Source organism: Lissotriton helveticus, chromosome 5_1, assembly GCF_964261635.1.
Source record: "Lissotriton helveticus chromosome 5_1, aLisHel1.1, whole genome shotgun sequence".
In the NCBI taxonomy this organism is placed as follows: domain Eukaryota; kingdom Metazoa; phylum Chordata; class Amphibia; order Caudata; family Salamandridae; genus Lissotriton; species Lissotriton helveticus.
In genome coordinates this window covers 75,750,202-75,772,664 of record NC_136065.1, presented here as the reverse complement: position 1 = coordinate 75,772,664, position 22,463 = coordinate 75,750,202, and the positions used below count along the sequence as shown (strand labels likewise).

At 45.8% G+C, this 22,463-nt stretch overlaps 1 protein-coding gene across 1 annotated transcript in view; it reads right to left on the bottom strand.

Annotated features, from left to right (window-relative positions):
• Positions 1 to 22,463, bottom strand: part of MDC1 (mediator of DNA damage checkpoint 1) — a 189,223-nt gene that overhangs the window by 141,603 nt on the left and 25,157 nt on the right. The window contains exon 3 of the mRNA XM_078641729.1: positions 9,923 to 10,450. Coding sequence (XP_078497855.1) covers positions 9,923 to 10,450 — 528 coding nt within the window. The remainder of the gene's footprint in view (positions 1 to 9,922; positions 10,451 to 22,463) is intronic.

Below are 22,463 nucleotides of genomic sequence, written 5' to 3'. Positions count from 1 at the left end.
CTAAGTATCTACTGATCCTTAAACTGCTTCCACTGAGGAAGATGGCTACTGATCAGAAAGCGGCGAAATGATTGTGGTGGGTTATCACGCCCTAGGTCTAGAGGTGCAAAACATGGGATGGAGATAGTAACTGGTGCAGTGGTGGGTGGGGATTGGATTCTATTTGGGTATTGTTTCCCTTTTGTTATCATTTGCTTTGGTTACCTTCCCTCATCACTCGAAAATTAGGAAATGGCAATTTATTCTACTGCAATATGGCTTATTTCGCGGCCGGCCTCCGCGTTGTGGCATAATCGCTGTGTTTTGCTCCTTATGACTCGCTCTGCCGGCCAATGGATGTAGGCAGTAAGCTGTATGCCTTCGCCTTGACTTTCTCTTAATAAAAACGATTTCATCATAAAATGGTAACAGCACGACCCAAGCACATATATCCAAAGGCACATGCCACTTCACACACCACCTTCACTTACAGCAAGATGCTTCCATCTTGCTAATTTATAAAATTGTGAAAGTGTTGTTTAAGTGCACTGCAAAATATAACTAGTTTAAACAGTGAATTAAATTTCATCCGTGTGCGTCCCTGCCAGTGCGTCGTGTCCACTGACGCCAACCAGACAATAGAACAAGTGTGCTAAGAGGGAGACTCCCTCCAAGCTGGCGAGAGCCCTTTGCTGGACACTGCGATGATTTGACCAAGTTTATAAAGTTATCACACTTAATACGTGGTTGTAGTTTGCCTTTTGGTTGATTTATTCAATCAATAGACATCCGTCTACCAATAATATCCTGGTATCCAAATAATATAGTGATGCAAAAACACACCGTTAGACATCCCAAAGCATTTAGGGTCTTACGTGACCCTTCATCAGGGGTTGCATCTGTGTTTCTAAAAACAAAACAGGAGACTTTACTGAATAGTCCACAAGTAAATTTCCTAACAGCTAATAACAGATACCCTGGTGCGTTTTTTTTAAATTTCTAAATCGCCTGGTTACGCCACCGGCGTGTCCCCGCGCTGAGCGGACTCGCTAGTAAGAGACGTTCATAGAATCGTACCAGAGTTACATACAGACACATTCCTGCCGCCTTCATTCCCTTTAGGATGCAGAGGAAAATAGCCATGTTTTTAGATTTTTCCAAAATTTTGTTTCGCACGGTTCCAGTCTGACATGCTGCCCGATGGCCACGACTACTTCGAAAGCAGAGTGAAGTGCAAGGAAAAAGGAAAAGATGCAGGCTTCTTCGCGAGGACCATGCTGTGGCTCAATTGTATACCGACGCATTATGCTCAAAAGAAGTGATGTGTTTAAATACAATTTGTGAACGAACTGTGCTTATTATTAAAGGGCGTGACTAAAAAGCTTGTTTATCGAGTAGAATGCGTAACCCGTAAAACACAAATAGACACCAGCTATGACGAATCAATATACTAACGCTGGCTAAAACATCAGTGCGTTGCTGTATTGCTTAAAAAGACAAGTCTTTTACCATGGTGCATTCACTCGAGTAATGTGCGCGTAAAAGTCTTCCCTTATAAACTACAACCACGCATTAAGTGGGATAACTTTATGACTTGGTCAAATCTTTTAAGAAACATCGCAGTTTCCAGCAAAGTGCTCCCGCCAGCTTGGAGGGATTCTCCCTCTTAGCACACTTTTTATAAAATTGCCACAACTCATCACATGAATTACATAGGGCCACCATCATAACCACCAAAGGAGGGTACGTCAAAACAATCATGCTTCATAGAACCTGCAATAGGCACGTGGTACAACTAACACAATACTACTGGAACAGAAGCGGAGGACTTTGGGAAGCTGTTCTAGTCTCCCATACAAGCTTATAGTCCTTTAAGTCTGGCCCAGCAACCGTGGTGGAATAATGGATTCATAATTAATACCAACAAGCATTTACAATGCAATAGGTCTCGCAGCATTAAAGTTTGAGTTATTGGCATTGTGTATGACAATGCGTTGCATAAAATTTTTAGCAAACTTTGAATTGGTGAGCAGTGACAGTGTGTGCAAGAGTATGCTGTTCTTGAAAGCAGTGTGGTAGAGAGTGCAGGAATTTGGGTGACATTACAGGAGTGAGTGTAACTCGACAAAATGTGTTCAATTGCATACCAGTGAGATATGGAAAGCTCTGATGATGCACCTCAGGCACGGGCTCACAGCTGTTATTATTCACACAGCTCTGATGACGCAACTCACTCACTGGGCTGACGCAGTTCTTATTTACACAGCTCTGATGATGCAACTCACGCACGGGGCTGACGCAGTTATTATTCACCTCAGGGGCTGACACAGTTATTATTCAAAAAATGGAGAGGATCTCGCACAGCAATATTAATCAGAGAAGGTAAAGGATTTTAAAGATTTGTGGTGTGCTGCTGAGGGAACACTGTCTGGCCAGGCAGTGTGACGTGATAAACGGAATGCAGCTCCCCCGCCTAGGGAGAGAACCCCTCCGAGCACAACCCAGGAGGACCAAAGGTCTTATTCCATCAATAAAAGGTAGTCATCCAATGTTAATCCAGGGAATAGTTATCCAACTTATGAAGTTTATTCAACACAAGAGAATGTCTTAATTTCACGACATGTGCAAAAGGATGTTATTCCACATCAGGTTATAAATGATAATTCATGTTGTTAAACACAAATCCCATCCCGATGCATTTCGGGCGGAGCCCTTCGTCAGGGGATTACTCTACAAAAGAAACAGCAAAAACCAAGCTATAATAAAATATGTCATCCATGAATACAATCATAATGATACCAAATCATATATAAGTAAAATAGACTCCAATGAACGTGCAAAACTCCAAGAACCAATGGTAATCAACCCAGGTCCCGAAAAGTGCTTAAATCAGAAAAAACGAGTGATAAGTAGTAACAACGCCGTTCACCCAAAATCATACGTCGAGTTTAAAAAGTGACCAACCAGAAAAGTCCAGAATGGGCCCAAAAATAAGTGAAAGATAAATGAAGAAACGTGTCAGCAGGTTCATGCGTGAATTGAAAATGTCAGTGAAACGCAGCAAACGAGACAAACGAGGGTAAATAAATGCGTGCTAGAGCCAAGTTAAATCATTGCAGAGAGTAGCGGTAAAGGCAATCGAAGATTCCCAAGAAGGGTACTTACGTTAGTGCAGTAGCTGTGTGGTCACCGCGGTGTTCCACAAACAGGGAGCAACCGCGGGACCGGCAACACACCGTTTAAAAGCAAAGACTATAGTGACGAAAATAGAAAGGGGACTAGATCACCGAACGTGTAAGAAGTGCACATAAAGACGGGCGCCATGTTAGAAGTAATCAGAATAGAAGGAAATCAATACATACGCAGTCATAAAGTAAGAATAAGTGGAAAATAAAAAGAGAAACGTAAGACAATAGAGACAAAAATTAAATGGAAATAAAGTAGAAGTGAGATAAAAAATATTACAAAAAAGAGGGGGAAATTCACAGAATGATGATATACAGTCAAGAACAACATAATGCATTATAGATAGCAAAGAAATTCAATTCGGTCGTTAAGCCCATGGGGGACCATCGTGGACAGAAAGCGGATCCAGAAGTTTTCTCGTTTTAACAAGGTGTTCTTATTGTTCAACGTGATTTCAACTTGTTCCAGTATCTGGTGAGCATAGCCACAGTAGACTTAAGGTTCTGTGTCCGAATGTTGCTCTTGTGATCTAAGAACATAAATCACATTCATAATGCCACCTGTAACAGTATGAATGTGATTTATGTTCTCAAATGCCCTTGCGGCAAATGTTATGTGGGTCACACTGAGAGGAAGATCCGCGTGAGGATCTTAGAACACAAGAGCAACATTCGGACACAGAACCTTAAGTCTACTGTGGCTATGCACTTTTTGGAGAATAGACACTCTGTTGCTCAACTCAAGTTCCAGATACTGGAACAAGTTGAAATCACGTTGAACAATAAGAACACCTTGTTAAAACGAGAAAACTTCTGGATCCGCTTTCTGTCCACGATGGTCCCCCATGGGCTTAACGACCGAATTGAATTTCTTTGCTATCTATAATGCATTATGTTGTTCTTGACTGTATATCATCATTCTGTGAATTTCCCCCTCTTTTTTGTAATATTTTTTATCTCACTTCTACTTTATTTCCATTTAATTTTTGTCTCTATTGTCTTACGTTTCTCTTTTTATTTTCCACTTATTCTTACTTTATGACTGCGTATGTATTGATTTCCTTCTATTCTGATTACTTCTAACATGGCGCCCGTTTTTATGTGCACTTCTTACACGTTCGGTGATCTAGTCCCCTTTCTATTTTCGTCACTATAGTCTTTGCTTTTAAATGGTGTGTTGCCGGTCCCGCGGTTGCTCCCTGTTTGTGGAACACCGCGGTGACCACACAGCTACTGCACTAACGTAAGTACCCTTCTTGGGAATCTTCGATTGCCTTTACCGCTACTCTCTGCAATGATTTAACTTGGCTCTAGCACGCATTTATTTACCCTCGTTTGTCTCGTTTGCTGCGTTTCACTGACATTTTCAATTCACGCATGAACCTGCTGACACGTTTCTTCATTTATCTTTCACTTATTTTTGGGCCCATTCTGGACTTTTCTGGTTGGTCACTTTTTAAACTCGACGTATGATTTTGGGTGAACGGCGTTGTTACTACTTATCACTCGTTTTTTCTGATTTAAGCACTTTTCGGGACCTGGGTTGATTACCATTGGTTCTTGGAGTTTTGCACGTTCATTGGAGTCTATTTTACTTATATATGATTTGGTATCATTATGATTGTATTCATGGATGACATATTTTATTATAGCTTGGTTTTTGCTGTTTCTTTTGTAGAGTAATCCCCTGACGAAGGGCTCCGCCCGAAATGCATCGGGATGGGATTTGTGTTTAACAACATGAATTATCATTTATAACCTGATGTGGAATAACATCCTTTTGCACATGTCGTGAAATTAAGACATTCTCTTGTGTTGAATAAACTTCATAAGTTGGATAACTATTCCCTGGATTAACATTGGATGACTACCTTTTATTGATGGAATAAGACCTTTGGTCCTCCTGGGTTGTGCTCGGAGGGGTTCTCTCCCTAGGCGGGGGAGCTGCATTACAGTTATTATTCACACAGCTCTGATGATGCACCTTAGGCACGGGGCTCACAGTGGTTATTATTCACACAGCTCTGATGATGCACCTCAGGCACGGGGCTCGCAGTGGTTATTATTCACACAGCTCTGATGATGCACCTCAGGCACGGGGCTCACAGTGGTTATTATTCACACAGCTCTGATGATGCACCTCAGGCACGGGGCTCACAGCTGTTATTATTCACACAGCTCTGATGATGCACCTCACCCACGGGCTCTCAACTTATTATTCACACAGCTCTGATGATGCACCTCAGGCACGGGGCTCACAGTGGTTATTATTCACACAGCTCTGATGATGCACCTCAGGCACGGGGCTCACAGCTGTTATTATTCACACAGCTCTGATGATGCACCTCATGCACGGGCTCACAACTTATTATTCACACAGCTCTGATGATGCACCTCAGGCACGGGGCTCACAGCTGTTATTATTCACACAGCTCTGATGATGCACCTCACGCACGGGCTCACAACTGTTATTATTCACACAGCTCTGATGATGCACCTCAGGCACGGGGCTCACAGCGGTTATTATTCACACAGCTCTGATGATGCACCTCACTCACGGGGCTGACGCAGTTATTATTCACACAGCACGGATGATGCACCTCACGCACGGGGCTGACGCAGTTATTATTTACACAGCTCTTTTGATGCACCTCACGCACGGGGCTGACCCAGTTATTATTTACACAGCTCTGATGATGTACCTCACGCACGGGGCTGACGCCTCCTGAAAGTGCCTGTATTTCTGAGCCTCCCTTGAAACTCGAAAGAGAGGCAAATAAAGCATTTGCTAATGAGAATATGAAGGAAAGGTTTGCGCTCTAATCACGGCCACAAGAAATCAACAAAAACGCAAAGCCAAGTCATCTGGGCATTTAGGGACTGATGCTTCAGCAAGAGGGTCCGGCTCAGATTCATAAACAGAAAAGAGATCTAGCACAATGAGATGATAAATGCCACTAATCTGTAATGTTCTTAACAACTTTTACTTTGGCAAACAATTTAATTCTATACCAAGATGTGAACCTCACGCACGGGGCTGACCCCTTCTGAAAGTGCCTGTATTTCTGAGCCTCCTTTGAAACTCAAAAGAGTGGCAAATAAAGCATTTGCTAATGAGAATATGAAGGAAAGGTTTGCACTCTAATCACAGCCACAAGAAATCAACAAAAACGCAAAGCCAAGTCATCTGGGCATTTAGGGACTGATGCTTCAGCAAGAGGGTCCGGCTCAGATTCATAAACAGAAAAGAGATCTAGCACAATGAGATGATAAATGCCACTAATTTGTAATGTTCTTAACAACTTTTACTTTGGCAAACAATTTAATTCTATACCAAGATGTGAACCTCACGCACGGGGCTGACCCCTTCTGAAAGTGCCTGTATTTCTGAGCCTCCTTTGAAACTCAAAAGAGTGGCAAATAAAGCATTTGCTAATGAGAATATGAAGGAAAGGTTTGCACTCTAATCACAGCCACAAGAAATCAACAAAAACGCAAAGCCAACTCATCTGGGCATTTAGGGACTGATGCTTCAGCAAGAGGGTCCGGCTCAGAGATTCATAAACAGAAAAGAGATCTAGCACAATGAGATGATAAATGCCACTAATCTGTAATGTTCTTAACAACTTTTACTTTGGCAAACAATTTAATTCAATACCAAGATGTGAAACAACTCTGATTTATTTATGTCCAGCAATCCCAGGTCTTCCACAAATGCTGGACAGTGGCCAGACAACTCTCTATATTGCAATACAAACAATCAGGGAGACAGTCCATGGACTCCTTAGCCCTATGCCCTTTGCACCGGAGTGTGAGAGGTATGAAGGTGGCTGCTTGTGGGTACAGGTCTCTCTCTCTCTCTCTCTCTCTCTCTTTGAGGTGCTAGACTGCCCACTGCAAGGTGGCCGCTATGCCGGTTGGCGATAAAATATCAGCAAAATATTATGCAATTTGCGCTGAAGAGGACTATAATGAGAGGTAGCTGATGGGCATTACAGGAGCGAGCTATTGCAGGGACCTGAAGTTACTCGGAGCAAGAAATCACAGGGGATCTGAAGCAGTGGTCCGCAGGGAGGTCGCTCTTGGCTTGTCCAGCTCCTGTGCAGTGACGTGCCTGCACTGTGCTTGATCCATCGAGAAAGGAGGATTACACAGCTCTGGAGGGTGGTGGAGAGACAGAGTGAGACCCAGGTTGAGAAGACTGCATCCTGCGACCCGGGAGCTTAAGTGGGTTGGAGGTTGCAGGGTGCCGACACAGCCCTCTCCTGCAAACACGGTGGCAGCAGCCGACTGTTCAACGATGACACTGAGTCAAACCTCAGTGTTAAGTACTGTTGAATATTACTGCGCTAAAGTCACTACCTCGACAAGCCCTCTGGCAGGGACTACAGTGAAGCACGATCACTTCAGAAGACATCGCTGATTTTTCTCCCACCTAAAATGAAGTGCAGGACATCGACTGGCCAGGCATTGTGGCTACTCACCAGACACCCGGCTAAACTACTACTAGGCAATCTCAGACCTTGGCAGCTATGCAACAGTGGTTGTAATTTTAGGTGTCTAAAATGAAGGGTACTCACCATACGCCCCCAGCGATTCCCTCAATGACCTGGAGAACAAGACGTGAGCGAAACTGAAACCTTCCGTGGGGCGGGACTTCCATCTTCGGAAGCCCGCGCACGCGCCCACGGAGTGAAGCAGTGCTGGTGGCGCGGGGCTCCCATGCCCGAGGGAGAGCCCCTCAGTGGCGGCTGAAGTCTGGAGTGGCGGTAAGTGGGCCTTACTTGTTGGGAGGGTCTCGGTGCACCTGTGTGTGGACGCGTGTGTGTATGCGACGGCGGGGGTGGGTTCTCTGTATGTATGGGTGCATGCATGGGCGCTCGTGTGTGTGTGTCTCTGTGTATGCGCATGCGTGTGTGGTGTTGGAGCTTCCCAGGAGACTGCAGCTGGCCACAGCGAGCGCGTTCGCGTGCGCGTGGCCCGCTCCGATTGCCTTCTCGGAGAGGAAATGCGCGAGGCCAGGTGCGGTCTCCTGGAAAGCAGAGTCGGTAACAATAGATCTCTGGCGAGACAGCGCTTCGCGCTGTAAATCGCCACGAGACCTAAAAAATGGGACCAGCTGGGCACAGACTATGCAACTATTCTGTAACTGCAAGAATCTGGTCATTGAAACGAATTTATCCAATTTCCCATCGGTTTCATCCCACACCTTTACCCAATGTATCCATCCTATCGAACATCACCAGATTTTGAGCAAGAGCAGAACTCAGGAGCCCATGCAAGCCCAGTGTACACTTACTACAGGGCACTATTCCGACTAACAAGTTTAAACATCACCTATCCATCACCTGCAACAATGAACAGAAGCTGAACCATTGGCACTTTAATATGATATCACACCCAGTGTTAGTAAATAATTACTTCTGCCCCTTTATAGGTAGCATAGGCACTAAAACCCAGCAAGGGCCAAAACATTCTGACAAGCACATCCAACATCACCCTCAAGCACGATTACTCCTAAGAAACATCTCACCGCCTTTGGATGGCCTGTTACCTCACCCATCACCCAGAAATGCCCCACCTCCTGAAGAGCTACCGGTCCACACTATGTACAGCACATGATCTCCATCTCAACGTATTATCGTGGCTCTTAACAAGCCCCAAGCTTCACTAAACTATTAGCTTGACATATCCACCCACACTGCCCTACCTTAACCTGCTGCTCTTGTGATCCAAAACTCAAACTTTCAGACTCTTCGTCACTATCGTGGGCAGATCAATGGCAACTTTAACATGAAAGATGCTCAACAAGGAACTCTTCAAACCTCAGCGAGTCCAAAACGACTCAACCAGGCTCATATGAGTTACAGTGCCATGATCACAATACGCCAGCATTGAAAACCACGCGGATACAGTTCAAGAACCTCTGGTTAGTCCAAAGAACCCTGCATGGCCACATTCTAAGTTTTTTCAGTCTGCCATCTAAGGCCCACCTCTCATAGCCTCCTCTCCAATCCACAAGGACAGTTCCTGCAACATAAAATACAGAAGCCCGGTCTTGCCACCAGCTCACCCAGATCATGGCCTTACGAATCAGTAAAGCAGAAAAAACGCCACCCAAGTCTAGCAAAGAAAGCCCACTGACTTCCCACATAATTCTGCCACACTGCCCATCCCTCTGGTTCCTCACTCTTCTGCAAAGAGCGCCCTGAAATGGAAGAAAATGTGGCACAGCACCCTTAACAAAATACCCTAGATGAACGATTGGCAATCAGAAGAGATAGAAGTAGAGGGCACAATACTATGTGACCATATAGAACAGGAAACAGCACAGCAGTGCAATGAGATCAGCAGACAAAGAAGCAGGCTTTTCTTTGGTGAACTGCTGAGTGATGGGGCAGCAGAATAAAGAGGAACAGGCTTTCCTATCTCACATGGTTGTAGCTAGAGAAAATGGCTTCCGGTTAAAAAAAGACCTAATGAGGAGTCAAAAGGGAAGCCTATTCTACTTGTTGCTCTGTTTATCACAAGGCTATGGAAAGCTTGATTTACAATGTCAAACAGATGTTGTACAGAGGAGTTGTCTTCACTGACAAGGGAGTATTTATAATAGCAAGAAGTACTTTTAAATGTGAACTCTTTGTGAGTGAATACTCAACTCTCAGCAGTTTCAAAAGTAGCAGGGACACAGTTGGTCTGAGGACACATGGTACTGGCTAGCTATCACAACAGATTATGATAACGCAGATGATACTCACTTTCACTTCCCCTGGACCTGCCAGTTGGGTTTATTGTATTCTCCCCTTCATCATCATCATCTGAATCTTTAGCTAGCAAACCTCCATACCCCATCCGCCGTGTGGCTGGTGTCTTTTCGAACACCAGCGACTTCACCGCATTAGTCTGTGTGGCAGGAACCAATAAAGACTCATCGTCCGAATCAAAGTCTTCAGGAGCTTCACAAGTAGCCTTTTCACGGGATGCAGCCACTTGGTGTTGGGGTGACGTGCTTTCTTCTCTGGTGTTCTCACTGGACAGGATGAAGTACTGGCATGCCACATCGGCAAAAAGCAGCAGATCCCCATTGGCCAGGGCATAGCGGACGTAGGGCTTCAGTATAGCCTTGCGGCGCCGCGTCTTGTTGAGGCTGCCACAATCATAGATGGTGTGGCAATCCGCTTCTGCCTCAATGACAGCATGCTTTTTGGAGACAGACTGCGTTGGAAGAGTGATGTGGCAGTTTTCATGTCGGCCAATGATGTTGTCACCAATGTGGATCCAGAAATCTGTGAAAGAGACAAGATTTATGAGCGCTGCAGTCAAACCTTTGTGAAGTTAATGTCAAAGCTCCACCTGGATCTCCACTCTGAATCCTCAACAGCACCGACAAGAAAACATTACTTACCTGTAAATGCAGTAATATATGGATGAAGTTCTTTGTTGAATAGGATTCCCTCAAAACAGATCCATAAATCTGTTTACTTGGGCGAGGGCTGAATCCCGCACACTAATGTAAGTGGTGAAGAACACTTGGATCCTCTGATGCTAAACTCTCCATGGTACCTTCGATGGTAGCTAGCAAGAAACATGTTTTTTCTGCAATAAAGAGTCTTAAATGGATGTCACAACAAATCTATTGTTCCCACACAGGATACAAGCAATGACAGCTGTAGTATTATCTGACCAAGACATAAGGTATCAGCATTTCTTTACTATTTCCTAAACACTGACTGAAAGAAAAAGAGTTATCAATTGGGGAGGATGCAAGTACTTCCCAAGTATTAAGTTAAAAATATTGCAAGGTCCAACACACAATTCAATAAATTAAACATGGGCTCAAACCTGGATAGCTCTGATACAGCGCACACATCCTGAACTGAATTTGTTAAGTACTTAGCAGTACCAGAAACACTGTGTATGCGATGTACGATAAAATGGTACATAAACATGACTGGACTAGAAGCAACAATTTGCTCTAGCAAAAATGATCAAACCAGCCCCACTAGCAGGAGGCTTGGCTGGGCGACAGCCGCCAATCCAGCTCTGAAAGCAGTCATGTACTCTGCAGCTCACAGGGGAAATGCCCGAGACGTGAAATGGCCAATCTGGTCCTGGACATATATTCATGGTATTCAGAAGCGATTTAAAATCATATTTAAGATATATAATTGAAAAGAATAATTTTTTAACTTGAATGGATTAATAAAATAGCTGTCCTTTTGAAGCCACCAGTCTTATAGAGGGTCCAATGCCCTACACCAACTCAGTCTCCACTTCAATCTGAAGATCTGGGAGAGAAGACCTCATTTCTCTGACAAAGGGGAGCTTTGAAAAGCTGTTTACAATGAAGAGAACACTGATGACTGACTAGAAATATAAGCAAGACACACTCCCGTTTACAACAGTTCTTCATTAAAGGTCTTCATCAATAAAACAGTTGGCAAGTATAGCAAGCAGTGTACCCCATGAGGAATTAGAGAAAAAACAGCTTGAAAAAAGAAAGGTTATGGTATTGATAATCTTGACAACATATACAATCACCACCTCCGGCTATCTCCTCCGCAAAGCGCCTCGACGCTCCAGGGCAATCGAGTGCTACATAAATTCCAGAATCAAATCAAATCAAATCAAAATCAAATGAGAGAACATGACCTCCCAGCTAATTCCCCTTCACCCACAAACCAATCCAAGGGTTATGGTTACCGCTTTCAATATGGTAGGCAAGCTTCTGTGCAATGCTAAAGGAACCACCATCTTGGTAACCTTGCCAGTGAGTTGAAGAAAGGCCCTGATGCAATCTTTTATGAGCTTTAGATTTGTCATATAGGCAGAGTGGGCGAATTATGAGTACTTAACGTCTGCCTTCCTTTCTGTGGCTCTAGCTGCTATCACTGAAGAGGAGGGAGCTCACGGCTTCCCTGCTAGAGAACATTTAGCATTTCGATAACACCACTTATGCATGCGATTATGAATATTGCTCTAATAGGATTACAAAAAGGAGCCCCTGTACCTGGAACAATTTATGACAAATAATATTTTGTCTAGGTGGTATGGAGAATCTGCTTTACACACGGTCTATGAAAGGATTGCTTTGATGTGGCTATAGGGTTAACCCTTTCCATGCTCATGACTGCTCCACGCCGTCATGAGCCACGGGCGGCGTGTGCTCGTGACGGCGTGGAGCCGTCATGCAACTGCCGCTCCGCCCACGCTCCGCCTGCGCAGCACTAATTCCCCGCCTGTGCAGGCAAATTAGTGGGTAGGCGGGGTCATGACGGCCTCCCTCCGTCATGAGCACACGCCGCCCGTGACTCATGGCGGCGTGGAGCCGTCATGAGTAAGGCAGCGCCATGCCCACGGCTAAAAGACAGACAAAAAACGCACTTTGTGAAACTCTACGGGAAACTATTTAGATAGTACAAGCACTGGTATTGTCAATGTTTAGGTCTCTCTTAGGCAGAGCTTGCACGGTCTCTTCGAGACATGCTGTATCTAGGATATGGGCTTGGAAAAAACACCCATCTTTTTCATTGGTTCCTCTTGCTGACCCTTAGAATTGCTAGCTTTTCATTGGTGAATACACTTAGACCGTCCTGACGCTCTCAGAAGCGGTCGCTCCCTGCTCCAGTGGTATCGTATTGCTACCCAGCCTGTGATTACTGCCTGTGTTATTTGTGCTTTAAACCCTCTGCTTGTCATTGCGCTGTATGCAACAGTAGACCAAGCGTGTGCATTATTTCCATTTACTAGCGCTTTACCGATTGAAGCACTATCGTGGTGCTACACGCGCATGCTCAGCTGTTGTCTCTGCCAGCTGCCTCTTAGCATTGCGCTCGTGTGTGTAAGCATTGGCGAGTGTCTAACTTTCATTTTACCGTGTTGTGAAGCCGCTATTCACTCGGTGTGCCCCTTGATTTAGGCAATTAGACTTGGATGCCATTTTGTTTGTTGTTTGTGCCTCGGAGCCCGTCCTCTCCGACCGATCCCGCCTCCCTGTTGACCCTCCCTCGCCCCTCCCCTTCCACTATCCATTTATGTCAGATGCTTTCTCGTGCAGCGGTCACGCGCAGCGGTCGCGCCCCAGTCGCGCCGAAGGTGCGCCAAAGGTAAGCCCGTCTACGCCCGTCCGCGCCTGGACCGCGCCCAGCGCCAGACCCCCTGGTCCCCGCATCACCCACCCCTCCCGCATTACATACGACGCCTCCACCCTCTTAGCACTAAACCCCGGCCGACTCCCTAACTGCGCCCAAGCAGCACCAGAAAACACCCATGGACCCTTCAGCTGCCACTCCTGCAATTTCACCTGCATCAAGACCCACACCAAGCCAACAAACACCAAACAGAGATCCAACACTAACCACCTAAAATGCATCCTTCTCAACACCTGCTCGGTTCACAAACACGCCATCGACCTTTGGAATCTACTTGACACCTTTTCTCCGGACATCGCCTTCCTAACAGAAACCTGGATGAATGCCTCTTCTGCCCCAGACATCACCATAGCCATCCCGGACGGCTACAAGATCATCCGTCAGGACCGCACCATTCAAACAGGAGGAGGCATCGCCATCGTCCACAAGAACACCATTCGCGTCTCAACCAGCTCAGAAGACAATCTCACTATCGCCGAACACCTTCACTTCCAGATCCACACCGACCCCAAGACCACTCTCAGAGGCACCCTCCTCTACAGGCCACCAGGACCCCGTACAAAATTCAGCGAAGACATCACTGACTTCATCACCCCACACGCCCTCCCCTCGGAAGAATACATCCTACTGGGAGACCTCAATTTCCATCTGGAAAAGAGCAACGACAGTAACACTACCACCCTTCTGGACAATCTCGCCAATCTCGGACTCAAACAACTTGTTAACACCCCCACACACTATGCAGGACACACACTCGACCCTATCTTCACTTCCAGCAAGCATATCTCCTTCACTCACACCACACCCCTCCACTGGACGGACCACAGCTGCATCCACTTCATTTACAATAAGACCACGATCCACAACCACCCTCAACCAACTCTGCGAAGAAATTGGAACAAAATTACCACCGACCAGATCTCAACATCGCTTCTTCAAAAAACCCCTGCCTATTCAACGAACCCTAGCGAAGCCGCCATCAACCTCACACAATGGTTAACCCAAACCGCCGACAAACTAGCACCCTTGAAAAAACATCAAATCAAGCAAGGAAGCAAGAACGTCCCCTGGTTCAACGATGACCTTAAGAAATCCAAGAAGCTCTGTCGTTCCCTCGAGAAAACTTGGAAAACAGACCCAAACACTATCACCCAAGCCGCCTTCAAAAATGCCACCCGCAAACACCACCAACTAATCCGGACAGCCAAGAAATCAGCACTCAAAGACCGACTAGACAACAACGCCCACAACAGCAAGGAACTTTTCAACATCATCAAAGAATTCACCAACCCCACCGCTGGCTCTAACGACATCACCCCCTCTCAAGTCCTCTGCGACTCCCTCGCCTCATTCTTCCATGACAAAATCGCCGACATTCATAACAGCTTTAAAAACCAACCCGTAAACCAGTCTACCCCACTCACCTCCGATCCTGTACCTCCTCCGAATAACCTTTTCAACTGGAACCCAATCACCACAGAAGACACCATTCGCCTGATGAACTCCATCCACTCAGGATCCCCCACAGACCCATGCCCCCATCACATCTTCAACAAAGCAAACTCCATTATCGCACCCCACCTCCGAGATGTCATCAACTGCTCCCTTCACTCCGCCACATTCCCAGAAAGCTGGAAACACGCCGAACTCAGCGCCCTTCTGAAGAAACCCACAGCTGACCACACCGAACTCAAAAACTACCGCCCCATCTCGCTCCTCCCATTCCCTGCCAAAGTCATTGAGAAAGCCATCAACAATCAACTCGCCGCCTTCCTCGAAACCAACAAATCACTCGACTCCTCACAATCTGGCTTCCGAGCCAAACACAGCACCGAGACCGCCCTCATCGCAGCAACAGACGACATTCGAACACTACTGGACAACGGAGACACAGTCGCCCTCATCCTCCTTGACCTCTCCGCAGCCTTCGACACAGTCTGCCATAGCACCCTGATACAACGCCTCAGAAACATCGGAATTCAAGGAAAAGCACTGGACTGGATCATTTCGTTCCTAGCTGGAAGAACTCAGAGAGTCCGCCTCCCCCCTTTTAAGTCAGAGACCACCGAAGTCATCTGCGGCGTCCCGCAAGGATCATCACTCAGCCCCACCCTCTTCAACGTCTACATGAGCCCCCTCGCAACCATCGCACGTCAACACAACCTCAACATCATCTCCTACGCTGATGACACTCAGCTGATCCTCTCACTCACCAAAGACCCAACCACCGCCAAAACCAACCTACATGAAGGGATGAAAGAAGTAGCAGAATGGATGAAGCACAGCCGTCTGAAACTGAACTCGGACAAAACGGAAGTTCTCATCCTAGGTTCATCCCCTTCCGCCTGGGACGACTCTTGGTGGCCAACGGCCCTAGGAAAAGCCCCCATTCCGACGGACCACGCACGGAACCTGGGCATCATCCTGGACTCCTCACTCTTGATGACCAGACAAGTCAACGCCGTCTCATCATCATGCTTCAACATCCTACGCATGCTCAAAAAAACATTCCGCTGGATCCCCACCGAAACAAGAAAAACGGTTACCCACGCACTAGTTACAAGCCGTCTTGACTACGGAAACACCCTTTACGCCGGTTCCACCGCAAAAGTGCAGTAAAAACTCCAACGCATCCAAAATGCTTCAGCCAGACTCATATTAGACATCCCCCGCACAGACCACATTTCCGTACACCTGAAAGACCTTCACTGGCTCCCCGTCAACAAGAGAATAATGTTCCGTCTCCTCACCCACGCACACAAAGCCCTATACGAACTTGGACCTGATTGTCTCAACACGCGCCTCTCATTTTACACCCCCACCCGCCAGCTGCGTTCATCCAACCAAGCCCTCGCCGCTGTTACGCGCATCCACAAAGCCACCATGGGGGGAAGATCCTTCTCCTACTTAGCTGCCAAAACCTGGAATTCCCTTCCCATCCACCTCCGCCTTACTCAAAACCACCTAGCCTTCAGAAAACAACTCAAAACCTGGATATTCGATAAGTAAACCTCCCCCTTCCTCAAGCGCCTTGAGACCCTCTGGGTATGTAGTGCGCTATATAAATTCTGACTTGACTTGACTTGACTTGAGTCCCTCCTTTTCGATTTGTTTATCCTACCATGACGACTGCCCCTCTTACATGTGTTCTTACTGTTGAGGTTATTTATATTTAGAGAGTACTCTTTTATTAGTTGGCCTGCCTCTTTGCTTGCTAACGGTTCTGTTTACTTGTTCAATGAAACTTCCATTGCTTCATTTGCTTACCATCCCTTTATCTCACCCTCAACCCCCCCACAACACTGCTTTGAAGGGACATGATCTCCTCATGCTTTCCCCTCAACCCTGCCATAACACCGCTCGCAGGCCCCCACCACCCCTCTGAGGTTGCTGTTCATTTTTTTATATTAATTTACCTTTCATTTACATTACCAAGTTTCACAAGTAATCTCCCTGTGCTGTCTCTCCCCACCCCCTCACCCTCGCCCCTCTCACAACACTGCTCCAGCATGTTTATGAGTAATGCGGTTCCGGCTCGAGACCAAGATGGCTGGGCTATTGTGACTTCCCAGCCCTCATGGGATGTGTTGGAAATAATTGTTACTTTCCTCAGTTCCTAAGAAGAGATAGTCTTCATGAATGGGTTCTCCTTTTCAATGGGCCTTGATCTTTGTGCAAGAGCACAGTTTGGACCACCTAGTTCTTAGACATTTGGTGCCACTGATCATTAACACATTTGTCTAGCAGAGATATATTTTCTGGTATTACAGGGATCAGGAAAATGCTGAAAGCCATGATGCACCGCAATGGCTGCACTTACCTTTTGCTTTAAGGAAAGAGGACACCCCTTATAGAAACCGCTTGTCTGCTTCTGTGTGCACGAAGGCTCCTAAGAAAAAACTTCTTTGAAGTGTATTCAGAGATTACTTAAGTGAGGGACCCAACTTATGGAGTATCATGGAGCAAACTAGAATGGCTTCCTGTGCTTTTCTGAAATTGTTGAGGTTTTAATAGTCAATAACTTGTTTTCCAAGGTGAGTAGCTACCACTGCTAAGGACTCTGGGGCATACTGCAGGTTGAACGAAAATACCCATTAACTGTTATTCTTGAGCTCCCACTGAAAAAATTCAAATATTTCCTGTGTGTTGTATCCACTGGAGAGTGGAAATAAGTGTCCTGAAAGTTTGTTGGATAGCCCAATGTTACTTACCTTTAACAATCCAGTTGCAGTTTGCAATGCTGTAGATTCAATTCGCCTGCTGTTCACACTCCTGTTACAAGTTGTTTTTCTTCAAAGAAGGGGTTTCGGTTTCGAGGTCATCTGTGATACCTCCCACAACGCATCAGGACACAGACCCTGCACTTTAGACTGTATTTTCCCTTCTACGACTAAGTAGATTTGTGGAGATGTATGTGAACTGCAGACAGAATATGTATCAAGCAAATAAAGAAGTGTTAGTGATGTTTTCATGTGTGACTGAAAGCTCACTTCCAATCTTCAGCACTGCAAGCTGCAATGTAACTGTTACCGATAAGTAGCATTTTACGTATGTAGGACATACTGCTATAGCACAAGCTGTTTTTTTGTATGTATTTGTGGTCACTAAGTGCTACTGTTCTGACCAGTAGGTGCTGGAAGTATGAACAGTATTTTGTATTGTGGCTGCCAAGGGTTGTATGTTGAGACTACTACAACAATGCAAATGTCTTCCATTCAGCTTCATGATATACTAATGTAGCAGGCTTTCTAGCCTAATTTAGTAAAAGCATATGTTCCTGATGAAGCTTTAAATAACCAAACTTTAAGACCCCAGGTGTCAAATCTCAAGGTTGGATACCTCAAGGTTTGTATGTACTAACTGTCCCTAAAATTGTGTGAGCAAATGTGGCCGAAGCTATAATTTCACATGATGGTGAATGGACATTTCTAGAAGCAACAAGAACCAAGTTGGAGACCCCTCTTTGGGGTTATGAGAATTAGCATCACTGGTGCTTGTTGCATTTTCTAATTACATACAGAATCAGCAGTAACTACTACAGCTATACTTTTGGTAACATCTCTGTACAGTAGTGATCCCAAAAGGCATTCTTTGAATTGCTCATGAGCGACACTTACCACAAATCTAAGATTGGGACCCAATGTAGTAGGTGTCTTTCAGGTCTACTGTTGCCATGCTTCCCCCAAGTAGAGTAGTGAAATGGCGAACTGCAGCATTGTCATTTTGAAGAGATTGGACTATGCTATCAGCTGAGCACCCAGAGGTCGAGGATTGGCTGCAAAATGTCATTCTTTTTGGGAATGAGGAGGTCAAGTAAATATACTCCTTGTCCCCTTTGATATGTTGGTACACATTCTATTGCTTCTTTGAGAAGTAGTGTATTCCCCTCGGACATGGTGGTAGGTTAGAAGATAGGCTGTGGAATTCCAAGCAGTAGCCATGAATGATGATGATGGAGAGCATGCCCTGATCTGAGGTTATGTCCTCCCAATATGGGAGACATTGACCCATCTTTCTGAGGAAAATTGAATTTTGCCTTGTCATATGTGCCTACGTGTTCCCCATCCTATGTTATATGTGCATGATCGATATGCATATATCCCCCTATGATCGATTAAAGACGCAATTATAGTTGTGTCCAACTCTAGTATGCCAGTATCCAGTTCTCGTGAAAGCAACGAGTATTAGGCCTATGTTGCCACGTTTTACAGTGTGCACGTTAATTCCCCGCATTGTCCCTGTTCCTAGGCCTCAAAGGGCCCGGACACCAGATTCAAGCTCCCGTCTCCTGAACCCACTCCGAGGAGCGATGCAGCCCCCACCTGCATCCCTGACCCTTCACTTACTTCCTGACAAACAGCGCGGTGCCCGGCCTGGCTCTGCCTGCCTGTCTGCCAAGAATATGTTATGCTTCTAGTTATCAGTTCAGCTCTCCTTCTTCGCATTCCTAAGCTACTGAACCGCATAAACAGTTTCAGCTATAGTCTAGTCTTTCTGTCTCCATGCAAGAGAAATACTGTATTAATATTCATAGAAGATTCATAGCACACGCAATACATGTAGAATATATGCATGCACCAGCCTTAGTGTCAAGTAGCCTTTGCCCTGATAACTTTTAGATTCTATCAACATGTACTCCAAACACCAGATACCAGATATGCTATAGGTACATGTCGTCCTGACACCGCAGACTTTAGTCTCCTCTTCTAGTGCAGAAGTCATAGCCCCCAGTTCTCCCCGGTAACACGTCACTGCCCGTTTGCGCGCACCATTAGGTTAAGGGTCCCAGCTGCTCAGGTAGCCCCCTCCATGTTTCCGCCCATTCATGACACTTCTGTGACGTTCTCATCACATGTCTATGTGCACGCCCTGTGCACGCCTTCTTTTCACGCCCATGTCTTCTTATCTTACGCTTGTCACTAGTTACGCCTACTGTATGTAATGTAATTGAAATGTTTTACTATATATATATATAACCTGAACTGTTGATGAATTGCTGCAGCTGCCTCTCCATTTTATTTCAGGCTGTCCCGATTCTGTCCCTTCCCTTTTGCCTGAATAAAGCCCGTTCGACTTGGATACATCGGATCCTGCCTCTTATTTATTGAGCTATCTGTTATTATTAATTGTATTCAAAAATAGTACCGGTAATTAATTATTTATTTACCACATAAATGGCGCCCGAATAGGGACGAGCCCCTTCCCCACGCGCTGGCGATGTAACGCAGGCCCCCTGACCCTCTGCAGCCGTGACGGAACAATACCGTGCACGTGCAGATATTTCTGCTTCAAGTCTCCCTCAGGCCCACGGAGGAGACGGAGACTGCGGTCCGGCATCCAGACGAAGCGGTGTGGAATGCGGTTCGTCCCGACCAGAGCCCAAGCCGAGAGAGCAAGGTCCGAGGTATCCGGAGGCCCACCTGTTTCTGAAGTCCGAAGTTCGTAGTCCGACGTCGTAGTAGTCCAGTCCAGTCCGAGGCTTTCCAGTTTCTGCTTCCCGGTGAGTACCGTTGCGGGGGAAGTATCTAGCCAGGATCATTAGTTTGCTCCTGGTCCGTTGGGTTTGGGTACGCAGATCCAGTCCGAAGTATTCACCTAGGTGGATACGGTATGACGTGTCTCTTTATGGGACCGGTATGTTCTGTACTGTTTTAGCAGTGCATCTAGTAATTCTAGTAAGTCCGTTCTCGAGAAATTCATGTGTTATGTTTTCAGTGTATCAGGTAGTATTCTGTTCGAACTGTTATTTACGTATTTCTATGTCGTGGTATGAGTGATTTGTTTGCCATTTCATTACTGTGATTATTGTGTATTGTGTTCGCAAGTAGATTTCCGAAATGCCTCTGTTCTCGAAATTACGTCAGATAAAGACCAGAAAAGGGTTACTCGAAGAAGCAGTTCCTGTCCCCCCTAGGGACAGTCCTGGACATTTCATGTATCACAAGCATGGCTTAGATGCCATATTATATCTAGACTTATGGGCGGATTATACTAAAGATCTTGAAGAGAAATATAGATGGCCTGTATCAGGTACATGGGATGCCGAGTGCATCATGCGAGTAGAAGAAGCATTATGGAAAAAGAAAGCCAGACAGTCCCAGAAAGATGCCATCGAGTTATGGCGCAAAGAATCTCATAAAAGAACCGAAAAAGAATTCAGAAAAACAGAATTAAGTAGGGAATCCTCAGAAAGAGCCCAAGAAAGGGAATTAATCGAAGAAGGTGAACGAGTTAGAACAGAACAGTCAGACAGACAGATAAATTCCCTTATTAAAGGTATGTATCCTCTTCTTGCCGAGGGCTTGCCGAAGGCAACCCCGGAAGCACCCTGTAATTTACCGCCACCATTGGTCCCGATTAAGCTACGTCATAAACCGACCGCAGCTGAAATTTTTCTTTCGTCCTACTTGGACGACACAGTCCCAGAATATGCAAATCCTATTCCGCCTGCTCACCCACAGCCTCCTGTTAATAATGTAATTCCTGTTCCTCCAGCCACTGGTCCCGGGAGCCAGGTTAATGTGCCAGCACCCCCGGACCAGCCCACAGTAAATGTACCCGCTTTGCCAGTCACTTTGCCAGTCACTTTACCAGCACGTACAGTATTAACTGACGATTCTAGTTCAGGAGCAGTAGGGGGAAGTGCTCCTGACACCCCGCCTCAAGCAAGACGACTGACGCTGCATGAAGCAGCATTACAACGTACGCCAAAAGTGGCTACATACACAGATCTTAAGCGACTTCTTACTGACTGTATATATGATCCAGTTCCCGGTGAAGATCATATGATATTATATTCGGTACGTTTAAGACGGGTTGCCAGCTTTCTGGCCACCCTGCCCGACATGACGGAACATCTAGACAGAATATATCATTTCGTCCGTACAGGAGAGAATCCAGGAAGTATTCACGAAGCTATGGCTCACAGGAAAGCCGAGGTTCAACTTATGATTTTAAAGTTCTTGATTAACTGTTTAATAAGAGAGCAAGATTATCCAGATAAAGACCAAGACGAGATGAAAGGTCTGACTAAGTGGAGTGACAATATAGCCGAGGGAAAACACAAGACACAAGCTAGTGTAGAGAGTATGTACAAGAAAATTCGTAGGGAAATCATAGGTATACACCAGAAGGAGGAAGAAAAAAGAGCAACCGAGAAAGAGAATGACTCTTCTAGTGAAGAGGTAGACAGCGAGAATCCCTCCAGAATAGCGTATGTAGGTAGAACTAGACTTTCCGACCGACGTTCACGCCTAGACTACAAGAAAGTTTTTCCTCCTCCAGCACCAGAACAGTGTTCTCTTGAGCAAGTATTCCAGGCCACCGATCAAATTCTGAAATCACGAATAGGTTATAGCGAGCTTAGTACAATGCACGAACAAGAACTAGCCCGATCAGCAGTCCGATGGACTAGTGATTCGACCACGTTTCCAGATGAAATAGTGGCCCAAACGTTTCTGAAACTGCCCCCAGCCGAGCAACGTCTGGTGGGTATGTATATGATCCAGCACCTCATTACACTGTATGAGGAACAGCATTCTGATCCAGGTCCTCTGCATGATGTATTAAACGAGTTACTCCAAAACAGATGGAAAGGGCTAGGTACCGATTTAATTAGCGTCATATTAGAACAGCGCCACAAATACAG